A 19,952-nucleotide genomic window follows, 5' to 3' on the forward strand; every position below is an offset into this window, starting at 1 on the left:
TACTACACATATATATATTATTATTATATATATATATATATATATATATATATACGTGAGGGGCACGTGATCGGTTACTTGAATTAGTATGATATCGTGTCGAAACGCCTTTCTCCTTGGATATATTATTATTCGATAACTTACACTCTATCGACCAGTTGAATAAATCCTGACGAATATCTGCCACGGTTGTTCCTATCCGGTGATGGCGCCACTGGTCAACCAGGTCCCGACAGACGCCGTTAACCATTGGCGTATAATGTGCGACGGACTTGGAAATAGACAGCAATAATTTACAATATGGTCAGACATACTCCACTCCACAACCGAACCAATAATCTCGAACGAACCTATGCGTACGCCAGTTCATTCGGCTTACTCGTTTATTCATGCCAAACACTTTCTCCTTTAGAAACGTTTAGCAGGTGCGAATAAGAAATGGGTTTACTTACATGAGAGCGGAGCATTGGCTTATTAACGATTGTTCTGTTACGATGCCATTCTGGCCCATTTCTGAAAGAGTTAATCACGCAAATCATATTTAGTACCGATGTGTTCTAGTCACACTAATAAATAGTAGCTGCTCGGTAAGGTAATATTAGCTGACGCCAATTAATTGAGTCAATATGACAGCGTCGCGAGCACTTTTAATTGTCTCACGTCTATGCCCTCGTTCAATCAGACGCTGAGACTCTACCCTGACTACCTCTCGATATCCTGGTATATTATTGATACGATCAACGCCTGATTGATTTCCGTCACTACCTACTTACAAGACGAGTATTCCAGCCTCTCTGTTGCTATGGCGACGGTGCATCTCCCACGCAACCATGTCGACGCGTCGGGGGTAACGTCCTTCGACTCTAAACAGACGCTCGGCATCCAGGGGGTCGTTGAGGCCCACGCACGTGTAACCACCAATCCTCTCCTAGAGCATAGCTTCCAAGGTTATTACGTCTACACAGTTCTATTGCGTCATAATTTGAATTTTTCAGTTGCGCCCTTTCTCCGCGACTCGCTCCATCCCGTAAAACGTGAGGAATGAGGGGATGGATGTCGGGCAACGCGACTCAATATGTGTGTTGGTCAGCGGATATAAGCGATCAAATACGAGTCAATTATAGTAGTCGAGTAATATTTAGGTATTAGGTTATTATAACAAAATAGCGTTATTTAAATACATAATTATTAAAATGTAATAATTATGTTGATCAAGTGATTTAAGGTGATCGGATCTTTAGAAATAAATCTAGCTTGTAGGCATATTTGCTTTCGGTATTTAAACCAAGAGCTTTGTTTACGTGAGGGAAAATGGAGGAATATGGATTTTCAAAAAGACATAGAGCAGCGCATTCGTATACTTTACCTTATAGATAGGGCCATACTGACGATGCCGTAACTGGAAAAACTCGTGTGTTTTGCCAAGGACTCCGTTTCTCAACGCGTCAACCAAGGAGCCGATTAGTGGCGCTCCCTTTGGACCTGCGCCAATATTATACATACGCTGTACGCTATATGGTATTCCATCCATTAATCCGTCCATCCGCCAGTCTATTCGTCTGCCCGTCCCCGCCAGCCCGTCTGTCCGTGCATTTAATTGCACTTCATTAAAACAGCTATAAATGCAGGGCGTTGCAAATGCAAAAGCCAACCGCGTTCATTTTAATTCGATCGATCCGCGTAACTATTTTATTAACTGTTACACTGAAATAGAGGTTTAAGTAGAAAGACGTTCGTTAATAACCTCGTACCTGGTATCTTCGAAAACGGTAAAGCTGTCGTCAGCGGCGTCGCCACCTTACACTCGTCGCGGTGTACAATACTCTGCGATGCGGTGCTGTAACATAGTTTCACTGGCGGCTCCCCGTGCACCGTGGCGAGAAAACCTGGTACGAGCCGACCACATGAAATACGTATCGGTCGTGGTACCGCGCCACACGTCGCAACACAGCGTCGCATCGTTCAACGCTTTTGGGCGACGGACTACTATGGTACTATCCGAACCGACGACGACCGACGTTGACGATAGCTGACGTTGGCGATGGCCGACGTTGACGATGGCCGACGTTGACGATAGCCGACGTCGTTTACGATACTCAACCTTTGAGCCAACGAAGAGAAACTCGCTCTCTACCGAATCTACTGCGCACACCATGCGACTGTTACCTACCACCACGTTCACTAAAGAATAGTGCGTGAGAGAGAGACAGGATGCGCTCGCGAACGCCGAGTTAGGCGGCCTCCAAGGCGGCTAATACCTGTTACGTAATGCTCGTGTGCGCGCGGGGGTGGGGGTGGAGGTGGAAGGGGGGGGGGGTGAACGGGGAAGGGTGCGGCGGTCACCCGCGATGCCATGGAAACAAAAGCGTCGCTAGCGAGTGAGCCCGCTGTGTCATTATCGCGTATATTGAAGAGTCGACGATGACAATTTGTTAACCATTTAAACCTGGGCGGGCGTTCGTGTTGACGACAACTGCGTCGTTATCATCACCTGCTTTGTTAGGTGAGTGAGCATTCTACAGCGAGTACTCTCTCATGCGTAAAATCTATAGGCGCGGAATGAGGGGGAGGAGAAAATGTTAAAGGGAAGGCGGGGACTGTATATAGTCAGTGAAAGATAGGGGAGTAGTGAGCAGACATGGACAGTATAATGGTGAGCGGAAAGATGTGAGGCAGTAGCGTAGGTGTAAGAGGCAAGACATGGAGGCAGTAGCTTGGGCTGAGAGGGTCTATGTCCCCCGGGGTACTGCCGGAACGTACCCTGGTACTATCTAATATGCCGGACCGTACCCTGGTACTATCTAATATGCCGGACCGTACCTCGCCTACTCCACTAACGAGTCTAGGGAGTCGCCTACGCCTACTCCTTTACCCTAACCCTAACCATATCAAATAGTGACCAAGGTACGTTCCGGTATACCGGACCGTACCCAGGGTACGTTCCAGCAGTACCCTGGGGGACATAGACCCTATGAGCGTAGCTTGGTGTGAGAGGCAAGATAGCGAAGTACATGCTAGGTGCATAAGATTAAAGATGAGAATTCGAAATCACTAGTTATGTGAGATGAGAGATGGAGATGAGTTTCTAGGCGAGATGAAACATGGAGAAGCAGTTTCTAGGCGAGATTCAGGATAAGGCAGCAGTATATAGGTGAGATTATAGATGGGGAAGCAGAGTAGAGCGAGGTGGAGAAGCAGTAGCGATGTACGAGAGCCAGGACGGAAAGCAAGACATGTAGGGCCTATATGAGAGGAAAGATGAGGCAATAGCAATTATGATGTAGTCACTCACAGAGACAGTGAAATGTGTTTGTGTGTGAGGGAGGAAAGGGAAGCAAGAGACAGGGGCTGTTATGAACATCAAGCAGGAGTATAAAACATACGCAGAGGGATCAGTTAAGGTTATGTGATTCTTTTGTCTCAGGAATACTCATCTGAGAGGTGAAAGGGAAAAACAATACGGGTTGTGTGAGTAAAGGGGAGGGGTGGTCCAAGTCGTTGTGGATATAACAAACGAATGCAATTATACCAAAAAATCGATATTGTATATTGTCCATAGGAACATTTTATTACAAATATACATCATAACACGTGTAAATACATATGCACGTATTGAAGAGTAGCTATACTCCCCATATTTTGTTCTCCAATTCTTGGGTCCAAACCAATGACCTCTACTCGGCCTTATCCCTCCCAATGTTTTTTAATCGAATAGCATTAAGCCGCAATTATGGCACGCATGGTGAGACTGACATAAGATCTGTAGCTTATCTGCTTAGGATTTGGCCACTGGTACACAGCACCGCAACTAGGGAGAAGATATGACGATGTAAAACACATCACAGACCAAGACGAACTGACACTGTTACCAATCACAATTAGGTGTTTGGCTGTGCAGCGCAAGTCCTACTGTATCATATGAAAGAGACAATAGTATAACTTGGGATCTCTAACCAAAGATTTTCACTCGTCTTTTTTGAAGGCAAAACTAGATAGTTTTGAGGAGCCGCTGGTTGGTCTGATTATCGTTGGCCTGTCGATTATGTCCTTCGAGGATGCATCCATATCCTCCTTCTCTTCCTCTTCTCCTTCAATATCTCGCTTTCGCTTCCTATTCAGCGAAGACTCCACGATAGCTGGCCTCGACAATTCACTCTTTGCTCTCTCGTTCCATTGCTGAAAAATAGTGAATCTGTGTTTTAACGTTTCACTCTCACTCACAAACCTTCCCAAACGTGTCAAGTGGAAAAAATTGTAATTATATGCTATACTGACTTGGCAAGATGACATAATGGGTATTCGTTCTAACTATTAAACGTGAATGCCCTCCACTGTGTTATGGTTTTTTACTTGCAAAGGGAGGTACTCCCCCCCCCCCCCGCATGTGCGCACAGACACATTTTCGTTGCAATTAGTCTGAAAAATGCAAAGAAAGCAACCAGCTATGCAACATAGTGTGCCTCACCTCTCTTTCTTCTTTCGGCAGCTGCTTGAACAACTGCACATAGAGTTTAGCGACAGCATGGTCTTCGTCATCGTCCTCGGCCAATTCTGGATGCTCTTCTCGTATCTCATCTCTATTCGCTTCCCGCCACAGCTGCAGGCCAGACACTCTCCTCCACGATAAAAAGTCAAGGACTTCATGTTAGTATATAAATAGGCAATAACAAAAATTATTAATTATAATTAATTATTGATATATTATATTAATTAATATTAATATATTAATTAATATTAATTATAAAAATAATTAATTAGTTATTAACAATAATAGCATGACTCAGAGTATATCTACTGAACGTAGTTAGGACTGCCAGGCATTTTACATCTGCATGGTGTAAGCAACTATGTGTAAATTTCACAATCATGGCTTCTGTTGTGTTTGTGGGGAAATCAGCCCTAAAAAACCTGTATCGTTTTTCACGTCAGGTGAATCTCCCTAAACATTGCATGAAGATGAACCTCCACCGGATCAAAGGTCTATAGCATAACGATATTACAACTTCAAAACTATGTACACGAGGTGATTAATACTAGTTTCTATACCTAAATGCAGTTTGGTTTGGCATACTTGGTCCGTCAGAGTTTGGCACAGCCGTCTTTAGAGTGTCGGTGAGACTCTGCTGTTTTGATGCTGCTTTCACCTGCTGCAATCACATAACACATAAAGAGAGAGTCACATATTTTGCACACGCACTGTGACAGACTGCATCAGAGTGGAGCTGATAATTACAGTTCTGCAGAAACAGCAAATACATTATACATATATTATATATATATATAATATATATATATATATATATATATATAATATAATATAATATATACACACATATATATATATATACGATAACTGCAGTGAATGGCAGAATATGCGAACTAGGAACGTCTATCTATACCTTCTTCTTGCGCTGCTGCTGCCTGTTCTTGTCCAGACTAGGCACGGTTTTCCACGAAGACTGCTGGCTCTTCTGTGTCGGTTTGCGCATGCTGTCGAAGATGCCAGTGCCCCTCACAGAAGTAACAGGTGGAGTGGCTTCAATCTGAGAGGCGACCTGAAAAAAACGAGGAATAAATGAGAATCATAGAATCTCATCTACTATCTAGTCTATATGAACACCCCGGGAGCAGAGCATGAAGCTTTCCAGTTATGGTAAGTAGTGGCACTCCCTTATGCAATTAGAATGAGCGGTGGCATTCCCTGTGTGTGTTGTTGACGTAGTATTTCCTACAACTACTCTGGAAGCAATAGCAACTGATAAATGAATCTGCAAGTGCCCAGATATAGCACAAATTCTGACATTTTTTTAACTTCAGGTACTTGGATAGTTGAGTATTAGGTTTTGATGCTGAAAATATAGCTGAGAGCGTCTATGTCCCCCAGGGTACTGCCGGAACGTACCCTGAGTACGATCCGGTATACCGGAACGTACCCTGGTACTATCTAATATGCCGGACCGTACCTCGCCTACTCCACTAACGAGTCTAGGGAGTCGCCTACGCCTACTCCCTAACCCTAACCATATCAAATAGTTACCAGGGTACGTTCCGGTATACCAGACCGTACCCAGGGTACGTTCCGGCAGTACCCTGGGGGACATAGACCCTATGAGCGAAAATACATGTTGGCATCGTGGGTATTACAAACATGAATATACAACAGACCTTAAATGGATTTGTCACTGTTCCGCTTGAAGCTAAGAATCGTTGAGGCATCTTTGCTTTTTTAGGTACATATGATATAAGTGCTGAAACACACAAAAACAAACACTTGCAAGAAAATTACTCGAATACAAATCAAAATAACATATGTATAAACCCTTGAATCACTCTAATTTTAATGCTTCTTTGTTCTGGTACTTGATGCAGAGAAGCCACGGTTGCCCCACGACTACATACTCTCAGACTCGTCTTCGTTCTCTGCATCCTCATTATCATCATCCACAGCTTCTTCATCCTTATCTTCATCATCTCGATGCTGTCGTCTGCCATTCCGCTGTGGTAAGCGATCCTGCGCCCACTCAGTTTCCGAATGATTATACCTTCCAGAAGAGACTAATGGTTAGAGTGATGTTTAACTATACAGGGTAAGCAGGTTATTCGGACTACCCCGAGGACAGATCGTAGACACGCACGCCCAGATAGGCATATATATATTTGCCTAAATACTGTCTAAGCATTGCTGTCACTTACCAACTATCGAAGGTCAAAGAAATAAGTACTTTAAATCAATTCTTTTATTAATTCTTTTTAGGAAGAGGCCATATATACCCAGCATTGATGGCAGCTCTGAAGTCACAATCCCCATCATCTGCTGCCTCCTGCTCTGTTCGCGCAGCTTCTTCCTCCTCCTCCTCTTTCTCCATGCGATACCTCATCAGATCATTGAGCCTAGATTAAAATCAATCACTGCAAATTAATAGGCTGACCATTAAAGCAAAACTATCACTCCAATTGAACAACAAGTAACTAATCACTAACACACAAATCGGCAAGAGCTCATTATACCGCTTTATCGGGTTTTGGATAAACGGACGCGTCATTTGAACGACATGCCTTTGAAAAACAATTCTTACGCACATTATTTGAATCGAACAAATGGAACAGGAATTGAGTTAAATGGGATATTTTTCGAAGAACAAACTTTCTTCTTTCTCAAGTGAACATTGTGAAATTATCCCTTCACAAAACATTTTTTAGAGCAAAACGCTTATGTATTATGCACTGTATATTATACAGTGCGTGAACTACAAACAACAGGCCTGCATGTGCAACTGGAAATGTGCTCACAGCCTGATGGGGACCACCACTTAATCGGGAAATTCTCATAGTTTCTGAGCTGTACCGATGAAGTGTAGACCACTGTATTCTCACCTCGTGACGAATCACAAAGCGTCAAGTACGACTGGACTGCAGCCTGATCTATATAGCTACCTGTTAGCGAGCGAGGTGTGCTTCATGCGACTGGCATATTTGATGGCCAGCTGTAGAGCCTGCATTGTCATGTACTGTTCGCAGATCTCTGCTGCCCTGAACTCACGCTCCGAGCGACAGCACAGCTGTAACCATGACGACGTACTGTTCTTAGAAAGGATGTTGGCCGAGTGGTGTGACTCATTACTTATTATCTTTATGGTAACTATCAAGAGCTAATAATACCTATTTATTCAGGTATTATCAGATCATGTAACTATGCCAATACATGCTTCTTACTACTGATTTACTTCAGTGTTACAACCAACCAGCCAATAATACCTAAACGTCAGCGTATAAATTTAAATACACACATCGCTTACTGGCAGTTGCAGAATCAGACTAACGTAACAAGCCGAAATGAAGCTGACGAATACGAAACGCAAGTGTGAAGAAATAGGTGAAAAATTCCGCTCAATACGCTCGATGCACGCGGCATGAGAAGCTTTTCATTTTCATTTTAAAATTATTTCACACCAGTATGTATAAGGAGTTGAGGTTGCTGCATCAGAACACTCACCGCAAACATCTTAATGAGGACCTCCTGTTGGGCAGCAATGGCTTCAGTTACAGCATCTTCCTCGCACTCCAGACCCAGTCGTGGCAGGTAGCCGAGATGGCCGCTCAGCAGCCGCGAACGCCACAGCTGCTCCTGTAACGATCGTAACCACCGTCAGACGCGTTAACACGTATCGACGCATTTATTCATGGTTAAACTATTACGCTGCACTCGTGCGAATAGATGCAAGAACGAAGACGGTTGGTCACCCACAGTCCTATTCAATATTTCGCTGTCTCTTTCTCTCCTGCTTCTCTCCCCCCTTCTCTCACTCTTCCTCTTACTACACTTCTCTTCTCTTCTTTTTGCTATTTTGCTTTCACTCTTTTTGCATCTTGCTCTCTATACACACACACGTTATCTATATGCACACTGTATATACCTAAAACCGTGACATATCACCGCATGTTTCTATGGGGATCTATAACTTGGTGTATATTGGTGTAACGTCTACGGAGTTAACGACCGACTTATCGGAATCTTGTTCTAAGATGCTCATCTGTGTCGGCAGTGATATACCATCATACAGTACCTCCTGCTGGCTCTTCTCTGTCGACATTTCACAGAGTGGAAGCTGGCATGGCTGAAGTGTAACGATAGGCAGTGGAAGAGTTGCAGGGTAGGTCTTCCCTTTACAGAGAATACACCTGGAAAAACAGTATCAAACACTGTTTAATGATTATGACATCCCATTTGTGGAGACCCTAGCCAAGAGTTCATTTGCAGGTAAAGGTAGGAAATGAAATTTCCCAAATGCCACACATACAGTGTAGTATTGTTAATGATTAAGCTTAATAATCAGCAAACTACAATGTAGACACTTGATTTGTTAGTCTTATCATCGAGTGTTTCTGTTATTGCTTTACCTGAGCTGGGCTGGATTCTCTGTCACACCGACCATCCAGAAGTTATCTGACTTGCCTTTCACCTAAACAGATTTTAAATACAACCTACTGACACATGAATATACATGTAAGGCATCTACTGTGACCCTTAAACCTGTTCTAGGGCGTACACGTATACAATTCTGAATTGTAAATGAAGAATTTTAAGCTGAAATTTCTTCTCTCATGAGCTGAGCTCCTTGAGCTGAAATCACATGCTAGCAGAGCATTAATAATGGAAACACTACCTGTGACTTTGTGTTTGCGAGCTGCGACCAGACATTGTGGAAGGACCTGTTCAATATGCGCACAATTCCGCAGGAGTCCATCGTGACTGGTGTGCCTTCTGAAGAGAAACTGAAATGGAAAGAATATAGCGTTTACGACCATCAGGGTCCTGGGATTATTCACTAAACACAATACATCGTACTCTCTACACCATTATTCTTTGCAAATAACTTATCAATTGATTGGAAGGAACCAGATAGTTTCTCAAGGAGATATTCAACATGGTTTCTCAAGAATTTGTTGAAAAGATAATCATGCAGTGTAAAGTCCCTCTGCACATAGTCATATACACGTACAAATTGATTTAACCAGCGAGAAAAGGGGGGGCATAAAGTATGACAAAAAAAAATTTTACAGGCAGCATTAGAACAGATTGAAACATGCACACACCCGAGCCACGACAGCCTAGACTTAGGGCTAATGGGCAGCCTTAGTGCATCGAGTACCGGACTGACAGTCTTGTCCAGGTGCATCAATGTTACACCCAAACACTGGTCACCCGGAACACCTGAAGCAAGATACAGCAAGATTTATAATCCAAGTGAAAACAAATAATTAATCACTCACTAGAAAAAAGGAAAACATTTCATGTTTCTTGCATAAGAATGAAAGGAATTGCATAAATACCCCTAACCTCGGGACTGGACAATGCTACTAATATGAAACAGGCATATATGCACTCTGCCATACAGGTGAAAATCAACAACACAGAATAAAGGAGTTTGGGGTAGGCCTGAGGACATCAGTTGATTTATTTAATAGAAAATTACAATGGACGTCACCTGTTCCTAAGTGGAAGACAACTATCAGCTGATTACTGTGACCAGCCATGCACACCACGGGTCCAGGTATAGAAAATATCTCACGCTGCAGGCCACCCACCGTGAAGAGTCTCAGGTTGAACTGATCCGTTGCCACGGCAACCCAGCTCGTGCCGAGACAGACAGCCTATCAGATAGAAAACCAACGACTGATTAATAGGAACCATGTGACAGTGGACACGCTTAAATGTGTTCTTGTTTGCTGTAACCTAACCGATGGGCTTCACCGATTTTAACTGTGAGGAATCTTTTTTAGTGAATTTAAGGAATTAAAATCAAAATACGAAATTTCGCTTTAATTGTAAATGATGAGAAAACACATCAAATGCTGTCAAAAGTTAATTTTCGTTCAGAATCACCTCCCCGAGATGTTGGGGCAGATTACTAACTGCTAACAAGAATTCATTCATATCTTACACACTATCTAGCACCAGCTATGATCAGAGACAGTAACACTTTTGATAGCAATAACAAATATGTATCGTATATAGATGAATAACAAAAAACTACAAAGAAGACGTAAAAGCAGTAATGTTGCGAGAAAATAATCTCTATCTCGTGGAAGATATCAACACCACAAGAAATGTAATTATCAAAATTTAGGCAAACTGGCATAGCTTGCCTTAATGTTCTCATTCTCTGGCATAGTGACATTCCAATCTTTGCAGCTGTCCCAAGAGGAGTAGTGCATGCACGTGAGTTGACTGCAATAGCAAATTTGTATATGTTAATGAGACAGGGAAATGAAAATGAATTCCTTACACAGTTAATCGTTATCATCATATCATTCTGCTTTCATCTGCAATCCTAACGCTGTGGCATGCATAACCTGGTAATTCCTTTACTCTCCTACATTAAAACCTATCCCTTCATCTCCCAACTGCACTCTGATACCACCTCATAACCCTTTCCCCGCCACGTGACGTCGCCTCACCTGGGAGTAGGCACATATTCGTCTGCGTCTCCCTCACAGGCGAGCAGCACAGCCTCTGCGGAGATGTCACACATGGTGTGTTGCGATTGGTTGGAAATGTGCATGGTGTGATGGGTGCCGGTGTCGTGGAACACAATGTCAATGCTGTTCTCCTCCTCGGTGTTGTACGAGCGCACCATGCCAACGGAGTTCCAGACCTGTAGAGAAAAAAATCACTGCGTCGTAATTAACTGCCGTGTTACGAGGCCTGCAATAAAAATATCTTGCTTATTGGTAGGTTATAGCCAAATATCGTGCATAGTAGCAGAGCAGCAAAAACTAATTCTTGGAAGTGTGGCCCGATTATTAATCATGGTAGCCACAATTAAAAAAATATAAATATACAAACACATAATATATATAAACGTATGAAGCCATAGCCATTAACAATTAAAGCTATATAAACCTCACTGTTTATACGGGTAGGTTTAGCTAGGGCACCTTGTTTAACAACTTCACAATACATTACAAAGTTCGCTGGATGATGCTAATAATGATGAAAATAACATTAACACTCTTGAGCACTTGACGCGGCATGATCGAGGAATTGTGAGACAATGCAGCCGTAGCTGCTGAATTGCTACTGCTATTCTTTCTGACAGTATATCCTCTTGTGCTCACCATGAAGCGGTGAGACAACTCAACGGGGGTCGCCCCAGGCTGGAATGAGGGCTGCAGAGGCGTCGTTGCCCGAGGCAGCATCGGAATAACTGCAGCAGCATCGCCACCAGCTGCCATCTTGTCTGTTGCGATGGGAACCACAGCAGAATCTAAGAAATAACTCGTTTTAAGAAAGCAGGCCTTGAAAATCTTAGCACTGGTAATCAGTTCGGCAGTTCGCGGAGAGCCTCAGGTAGGCTGAGGATAGGGGATACGCAGGAATGGAAGGTTGTAAATGGACGGCGTGGATTCGGTGAATAAAGAATTGTAGCATTGTTATATATAGGCTTTCTCTGGTGTCATACATGTCGTGCACGGCCGACAACAGCCTTAGGTATGGTAGCATACATGGTAATTCCCACAATAGCAATTGGTTATTGGTGACAAACAATATAAGAAATGTACTAGTACTTCGAAATCCAGCCATATAAACCAATATAATTAACAATATTTTACATCTTGGGTCTCCCCCTCACTATTCCAAACACATGTTACCCGGTCAAACAGCACTCATACCTACATTGTAGATAGGGTATGAGCATCCAGCATATTATGGGAACCGTATAACAATGTTAAACTACAAATTAACACAGTTTAAAATTAAACTCGAGATATTCTGTGTTATAGTCACAAGATGTACTACAGTTATAGCAATGCATAAGTAATAACATGTTTTCTACTCACCCATAGTGTCTTCCCCATCTAGTATAGTCTGTAGCCTCTTCTTTTGCTTGCTAAAGTCAAACTCATCATCATCGTCATCGTCAGCGTCTCCTGCCTGCGCGGCTGCGGTCAACAGCATGTCATCGTCGCTGTCTGCAAACAGGTCAGCACTCGGGCCAACATTCGCGGCTCTCTCCTGGAAGGCAGCACCATACTGACGCTCAAGGGGTCGTTGTCGTAACAGGTACTACAGATATGTACCCGAGCAGGCCTCGAATTAAGCGACGACAGGGGCAAGGCAATTTTTTGGGGGCATGTGAGAAATTGCCTTGAATTTTCTCTAAAATGGATGGGCACCGAGGCAATTTTAAAAGGCATCAAGGCAACTCTCACAATTTGAGAAGGGCACCAAGGCCATTGTTATGGAAAGCTTTGTGTCATCGTATGAATTCTATTAAAATTTCTCTAAATTTACTGCACTTAGCAAGCTACACACCGTTCAGATCACTGGCCATTCTTGCGCGAGCGTCGTTTCCCGCGCTTTAAATCGCACGCGGGCCGAGTCCGGGCGTGCAGCATTTAAATATTCGTGTTCTACCACGGGCATACACAGGTGCACTATTTATCGATCGTCTACTGGCAGCGGTTGGCAGCAATACCACTAGGGGTGAGTATTGCGACCAAAAACCGTATTGCAATATATTGCAATACGACAAAACCGTATTGCAATATTTTCCAATACGTATTGGGAAGTGTACACTTTATAGTGTAGACATGCCATGACATATAAGTAACATATTAATGTTTATCGTCAATATATGTATTATGTAATTTGCATTTGTAAAGTGATTGTAGCACAAAATAAAGCAAATTGGGTTACATCTAGCAAATTGGTCAGTGTCATTTGTTTTTATTTATTGTGTGTTGACTTTTCAGGCAGATACAATCCACTGTTGACACTGTAAAAATATGACGATGTGTCAAATTGTCAATGTTGATGAGAATAATAAGTTTTTAATAACAAGCTACATTTAACATTTAGTGGTAGTTTGAGTTTACACTTACTAATATGACAGTGTGTCATGTGTAACTCAACTGAGAACAGAGAACAAGGCACAGTCTTAGCTTTCAAGCACAAGAACAACTACAGTCTTAACTCAAGACAAGCTACAGTCTTAGCTTCAAGAACAGAAACAGCTACAGTCTTACGCTTCAAGAACAAGAAAACAAGCACAGCTAGCTTCAAGAAACAAACAAGCTACCAGTCTAACTTCAAGAACAAGCTACAGTCTTAGCTTCAAGAACAAGAACAAGCTACAGTCTTAGCTTCAAGAACAAGAACAAGCTACAGTCTTAACTTCAAGAACAAGCTACAGTCTTAGCTTCAAGAACAAGCTACAGTCTTAACTTCAAGAACAAGAACAAGCTAATATGGTTAACAGTTAGTGAGTTTACACTACAGATACGACGGTGTGTAACAGGAAGGACGGTGTGTTACTGGAAGTGCCATGTGCATTGTGCAATATGACCTGGTTTAATTTTTCATGTTTTTCTTAAGAAACAGAAGCACGTCAATGTTTTCTGCTGACAGTGAAGCCCTCTGTGCCGTAACAATGTCCCCCGCTGTGCTGAATACTCTCTCGGAAGGCACTGATGTGGCTGGAATGCACAATACCCCTGCTGCGTAATTAGCTAATACGGGATACTGAAACTGATGTTCCTTCCACCAGAGCAGAGGATTCTGACCAAGGTCTATGGACACATCAGCTCTATAACCCTCGATTTCCGCCCGAACTCGCTCAAGTGAGGTCTTGACTCTGTTCTGTTCTACCTTAACGATAAACACATCCCCGAGTATTGAAGCCAGACTGGGGCTCTCTTTGCTGCACAAGGCCTGCTGCCTGCTAGGATGTACAGTGACTGGGCTGGTCCGAGCATCCGTGTCATCTGAAAATAGACATATGTAAAATGTCATTAACTGTCTATGTAAGCCAGTAAAGCCACAAATAAATCCGATTAACAGTTTAACACCATAATTAAACAACTAGTAAAACGCCAACAAATATTCTGGGACAGTGACTTTTCAACCAATTGTAAATTTCTATTAAATATGCAAGTGATACCTTAGGTAAAATTTTAACTATAATAAATTAATAATTTAATTGCTGCTCAATGACTTGTAGCAGCTATTATCAATATATTATAGTTGACAACTTACCTGAGGGTCCTGGAAGCGCAGGCAAATCAGGAACAGGATCTTGCTTCACAACGACTTGTTGCTGAATCCGTCTGTCATAAGCTGGGGCTGCGGTCATTGCCAGTCGAGTGTAGATTGTCAGTCGCTCATCCTCCTCAAAAAATGCGAGATCCTTGAACCTCGGGTCGATTGCAGTGCCCAACTCCAAGAATTCCTTCACCTCTCTATCCTGATATCTGGTAACAGAAAACACACAAGCTTCTGTACAGAATTGTGACTGAGAAAACTTTGAACAATGAACAGTAAATTAAATTAATGTAAATTTAAAATTTTACAGATAATTATTAAAAATTTGTTTTTAATAAATTACATTTAGAAATGTAAATAACATAAGTTAAAGATTGGAATACATCAATGCTACTAAATACCTGGAAGACAGATCTTGGACGATAGTAGCCTTTAGCTCCTTCACCATGGTAGAATCATCATCATCTGGGACCATTAGCCTGCCCAGAAGTTGACGTTGAAGGGGAAGGATGATGGACACTGTTGGCACTTTCTCTGTGCACAAGGCGACTGTAATTGCTTTAAGTGGTTTGAGACACTCCAAGATTTGTTCAGCATGTGTAATGTCAGTTTCAGTTAGTGTAGCAATGTCTTTTTCCCTGTTTCTCATTTCTTTGCTGACAAGTGTTGCATAGACTGCTGGCTGCAATTCGAGAAACCTCTCGATCATATCAGCTGAAGAATTCCACCGTGTAGCAACGTCTTGGATGAGCTTGTGAGCTGGCAAATTGAGTGCCTTGATTTTGGTCTTTAGGATGGCAGCTGCCTGTGAACTGCGGTGAAAATATGACACAATTCTCCTTATCCTTCCCATCAGTCTGGCAACTGACTGCATTTTGAGGGCTTTCTGGGCTGCCAAGTTGAGCGTATGTGCATAACAGCCGACGTGGGGAATGCAGCCAGCTTCAACAGCAGCCAGTTTCATATTAGCTGCATTGTCAGTGACTAATGGTGGATTTGGGGGAATGCCCCATTCCACAATAGCTTCCCTGATGACTGCCGCCACATTTACACCTGTATGGCTCTCAGGTAGGGGTCTAGTTTGTAAAACATAAGACTCCATTTTCCAGTCTGCAGAAATGTGAGAGGACGTTATGGTTATGAAAGATTCTGTAGCTCTGGATGTCCAGCCATCCGTTGTCAATGCTACCTGTGTGGCATTTGACAGACTGGCTCTAACTTCTCGCTTTACATTCAGATACATGTCTGGTATGACACGTTCAGAAAAGTGCTGTCTAGTTGGTACTGTATATTTGGGGTCCAACACCGATACCATGCGTTTGAATCCAGTATTGGACACCACACTATATGGGCGTAGATCGTGTACAATGAACTTCCCAATGGCATCTGTGATGCTAATTGCGCGTGCTGATGTTGCTTTATAGTTCGTGCCAAATAAATTTGGCAACTTTGACTGACTCAGCTTTGGAGTGATGGGGAAACTTGCAGGTTTAGTAGCACTGCTGCTGCCAGGTTTTGTAGCAGACGCTGGGTGGTGACGACGAACATGCACCGCCAAGTTGGTTGTGCCACCACTGTGTTTTATCTGATCATCACAGTGGCGGCATACAGCAATGTTATTAACAACGCTACCATCAAGTTTGGATCTCTTCAATCCGAAGTGTTGCCATACATCAGCTTTTGCCCTTTTATTGGGGATAATCTCAAACAAATCGTCTGCTACAGGCGCTGCCATTTTGGCTGCCTCGTTGCGATATTAGATCGATCGATGCGTGTTCTTGGAACCAGCGTGCGCTCGACCGAACGCGCGCCAGCAAAGTAAAATAGTATCGTTGAACAATAGTGGGCGCTCGCTCCAGCTTGTATCGCGCGCGCGCGCGGGGACTCAGGCGAGCATAGGCTATATATAGACTCCCTGGTTGACGTGCTCGCTCACACGTCTGCCTGCGCGCGGTAGTGGCGCGCCGTGCTCCATGCAGTGGTCGCGTAATACTGTATGCGTCGTGCAGGCATTGTGCTTTCGTAATATATACACCGCCAGTGCATAATTTTCGAGCCCATTAACAATATAGACATAAAGGCAAGTGTCAAGTAGTTTATTTCTTGTTATACCACCGTATCGTAAAATATCGATATCCGGAAGTTGTATCGCGATATATCGAGTTTTCAAAATATATTGCAATATACCGATATACCGGTATATCGTTACACCCCTAAATACCACGTTATTGTTTTTACCGCCGGGTAAACTGGTATCCGGCCTCACGCTCTGCTAGAGAATGTACACGCTCTGCGACAAACAGTGCGGCCGCAAACCAGTCTAGCCAGAGGCAGAGGCACCGACGGCAATTACAGAAAAGGGCAAGGCAGGTCACTGCCGTCGGTCGGGTTGGATTTTTAGGGGCAGTACGGCGATTGATAGGGGCACCGCCGGCAATTGCCGTTGGTGCCGTCGGTTAATTCGAGCCCTGTACCCGAGGTACATATATGTATACACAAAGTGTACCAGACTTGTACTACAGAAGTGTACCCTAACCCTAACTCTAACCCTAACCCTAAACATACCTCATATAAAAATATAAACATAATACTAAACAACCTAAAACTACCTCGGGTACATATCTGTAGTACCTGTTACGACGACGACCCTTCGTGCCATACTGACCAGTGTAGCCGATTTGCGAGTTTCGAAATCACCAACAAGAAAGAAACGCAGAGCGTACGAGTTTCGCTAAGAATCGCGGTTTTACATTTGGCTGTAAAGCATCTAAAGAGGATTGTTCACGTTCCTTTACCATAACTCCAGCAAGATCATGACAAGACACTTGTCAGAACTTTAACGGGAAGTGGCACTTTTACAGGATACTTACTTTTGACAGGTATTCCTCTGGAATTATGTTACCTATCACACCAAGTTGACCCTGTAGTAGGAAAAATTATGAAATTACGTTTGTACTATGAATTATGACACAGTCATCACAAAGCACTTATAGTGGCAGCTGCTGTTGCGTTCTTGTATCTAGGGTAAACAATATAAAGAGATTACTGCAGATTATGGTTTGTTTATCACACTATAGTAAGGATACTCTCCACCTTTTGCACGGGTATTGCTCTAATAAAGATTAAACGTTTGTTGAGGAGTGAATCGAATCAATCACTTGTTTTATTTATAGAGATATATATATCTCTATGCTCAAGCCAAAAAAATTCATGAAATTTCCAGTACCTAATTATGTCACCGCACAAATTTTGAATTTTTATGTAAAAATGGTATTTTGGATATTTCTCAATTACCAGAAAGAGTGATAATACAAAATGTTCGCCACATGTCCAGCACAATATGTACCAAAATAGGGCATCAGGATTTTTATTTAAGTTTCATATTTACCAAGAAATGTCAACAAATGCGCGCCTCACAGTAAGGTGTGTTGCGAGGTGTGAGAACTATTTTGGAAGACGTGGGATACTTGTTGGATCACTAACAGATGACAGCTTGATACTAGCAGATAGCAGGGTTGACGCTGAATGATAAGTACTGGCTTAGTGAATATCGTGAACCTGCTGGTTGTATCATGTGTCTGACGTCATCATGACGTCAGCCGCAGCTTACTACACATGTACGTGGATAATCAAAACGCTCTGGAAGTTCACATGTACCGTTATATGGAGAAATGAGCATGTACACATGTGGCACATAGTGTTAGCCATCCAATAAAGTTGAAAATGAAAAATCGGTAAAACTTTGCCTAAAACCTTGAGAGTATATATTATATACAATTATAGACAATATATTATCATCACATAGCATACACAGTCATAAATATCACCTGTGTATCACTGTATGCCAGTTCTCCTTTCTTCTTTGGATTCCAAACCAAACTACAGATTGTGAGGTTTTTGTCATGACGCTGTCTGCAAACACAAAAAAAGTGAAACAGCAAAATAGTAACCGCAAAGAAGTAAAGCATGGTGGTGAACTGTGTTGTATATACTAGAAAATGATAGAGCTCAATAAAAGAAAAACAAACAAGAAAACATATCATAATGGCCAATTAATAGCTGATTACACAGCTAAAGATATAACAACAAAATGATACAAATAAAATATGTTGCAGCACCTTTCTATGCATTGTCTGCTTGATACATCCCAAACCAAGATCAGCCCATCTCTACACGCTGCAGCGAGGAAGTTTCCGCAGGGTGAGAATGTTGCTATGGATACTACCTGTAAACAAACATAGGCAGTCAAAATGAGTAATACTATATTCACACAGATTAGAAAAACCTTAGTATTGTTTGCATATCACCCTATTGACCCAAACTACTTCACATACCTCTTTGATATCTTCATGTGTCAGTGTGTGTGCTAGCTCCCACGTGTCCCTTTTCATTAGCTGCACTTCCTTATCCACTGGTATTGCCAAGCACTGCGAATGCAGTTAAGTAAATGTAATTACATTTTACATCTGCTGTTGGCGCTATATAGAGAGTTAAAAGATAAGTTTAAGTGCAAATTTCAAACGACATCTAAACATTTCTTTCCTTTTTCTTTATGACGAATACCTCAGCAGTGATCGGACTCCAAGAGACACGGCATAGAGTCTTCGAGAATGTGATGTCATTAGTCTTTGGCAACACGTTCCAAGTCATCTCAGACAGCTGGTCGGCCACTGTCCAGATTTTCACCGTTCCATCACAGCTGGACGATGCCTATTGCAAGATGAGCAGAAGAAACACTCATTGTCAAAATTTTCTAAGATTTTTTTCCAGCAATGTGACTTAATTACCATACACCAGCTAGATGAATGCTATTATATTAATTCTCTTGGTAGTTCATCGTCCGTAGTTCACATCGAAATTAGATACAGTCTATAAGACAGTAGACAGAGAGAAACAATCCTGAGTACAGGGATATTCTGTTAGATAGCAAAACCATTCTACTGAAGTGAAAGAAATAAAAGCACACATGATTCAAGGCCTGCTATCTATATTCATAACACTGTTCGCTGATTCTTCTTCCGTGCTGTTATATTAAAAGTCCTATATATATAATCAGGAGTAGATAATAGATAGATCTTCTATTATCTACTCCTGATATAATATATGTAAGCGTGCCAGATATTTGCTTAGATATAGATAATATAACTGTGGCGGTGGCACCGGTCACCACGGTTCCCAGCTAGGTAATTGTGAGGTAGCTCACTGGGAACCACGGGCAGGGTGTGTGTTAATATTCTGTGTTTGTGATTGTATAATTATTTGTGAGGTCCGGTGTCTATTAGTGTGCGTTTTCGTAGTGTTTTGCCTGCTCACCAATTGTTGTTGTGGATAGTCGAGGACTAACATGGGGGCAGCCATGTTGGATGGGTTAGCCACCCCCTCTAGTGGCGGAGAGTAACGCGGGAGA

General features: G+C 42.5%; 2 protein-coding genes across 3 annotated transcripts in view; both read right to left on the bottom strand.

The window, feature by feature from the left end:
• The window catches only part of LOC106805518 (1,25-dihydroxyvitamin D(3) 24-hydroxylase, mitochondrial-like), an 8,173-nt gene extending 5,983 nt beyond the window's left edge, over window positions 1-2,190 (bottom strand). The window contains exons 1-5 of the mRNA XM_014807140.1: window positions 1,752-2,190; window positions 1,367-1,482; window positions 774-928; window positions 453-513; window positions 145-271 (exon numbers count right to left, since the gene is read on the bottom strand). Coding sequence (XP_014662626.1) covers window positions 145-271; window positions 453-513; window positions 774-928; window positions 1,367-1,482; window positions 1,752-1,959 — 667 coding nt within the window. The 5' untranslated portion in view covers window positions 1,960-2,190. The remainder of the gene's footprint in view (window positions 1-144; window positions 272-452; window positions 514-773; window positions 929-1,366; window positions 1,483-1,751) is intronic.
• A 1,355-nt stretch (window positions 2,191-3,545) lies between these two features.
• The window catches only part of LOC106805540 (WD repeat and HMG-box DNA-binding protein 1-like), a 25,479-nt gene continuing 9,072 nt past the window's right edge, over window positions 3,546-19,952 (bottom strand). Inside the window, exons 5-27 of one of the 2 annotated variants that reach the window (XM_014807174.1) lie at window positions 19,109-19,255; window positions 18,880-18,972; window positions 18,664-18,770; window positions 18,373-18,457; window positions 17,416-17,466; window positions 12,343-12,517; window positions 11,620-11,768; window positions 10,960-11,156; window positions 10,648-10,729; window positions 9,987-10,152; window positions 9,595-9,712; window positions 9,165-9,273; window positions 8,899-8,960; window positions 8,565-8,679; window positions 7,994-8,125; window positions 7,435-7,559; window positions 6,772-6,891; window positions 6,400-6,542; window positions 6,166-6,248; window positions 5,400-5,555; window positions 5,047-5,144; window positions 4,466-4,616; window positions 3,546-4,176 (exon numbers count right to left, since the gene is read on the bottom strand). In XM_014807174.1, the coding sequence (XP_014662660.1) occupies window positions 3,964-4,176; window positions 4,466-4,616; window positions 5,047-5,144; window positions 5,400-5,555; window positions 6,166-6,248; window positions 6,400-6,542; window positions 6,772-6,891; window positions 7,435-7,559; window positions 7,994-8,125; window positions 8,565-8,679; window positions 8,899-8,960; window positions 9,165-9,273; window positions 9,595-9,712; window positions 9,987-10,152; window positions 10,648-10,729; window positions 10,960-11,156; window positions 11,620-11,768; window positions 12,343-12,517; window positions 17,416-17,466; window positions 18,373-18,457; window positions 18,664-18,770; window positions 18,880-18,972; window positions 19,109-19,255 (2,877 nt within the window). In that variant the 3' untranslated portion in view covers window positions 3,546-3,963. Of the gene's footprint in view, window positions 4,177-4,465; window positions 4,617-5,046; window positions 5,148-5,399; window positions 5,556-6,165; window positions 6,249-6,399; window positions 6,543-6,771; window positions 6,892-7,434; window positions 7,560-7,993; window positions 8,126-8,564; window positions 8,680-8,898; window positions 8,961-9,164; window positions 9,274-9,594; window positions 9,713-9,986; window positions 10,153-10,647; window positions 10,730-10,959; window positions 11,157-11,619; window positions 11,769-12,342; window positions 12,518-17,415; window positions 17,467-18,372; window positions 18,458-18,663; window positions 18,771-18,879; window positions 18,973-19,108; window positions 19,256-19,952 lie in introns of both variants that reach the window. The other variant, XM_014807173.1, reaches the window with a different exon arrangement.

The sequence above is a fragment of the Priapulus caudatus genome, unplaced genomic scaffold (assembly GCF_000485595.1).
Source record: "Priapulus caudatus unplaced genomic scaffold, Priapulus_caudatus-5.0.1 Scaffold116, whole genome shotgun sequence".
NCBI lineage: Eukaryota > Metazoa > Priapulida > Priapulimorpha > Priapulimorphida > Priapulidae > Priapulus > Priapulus caudatus.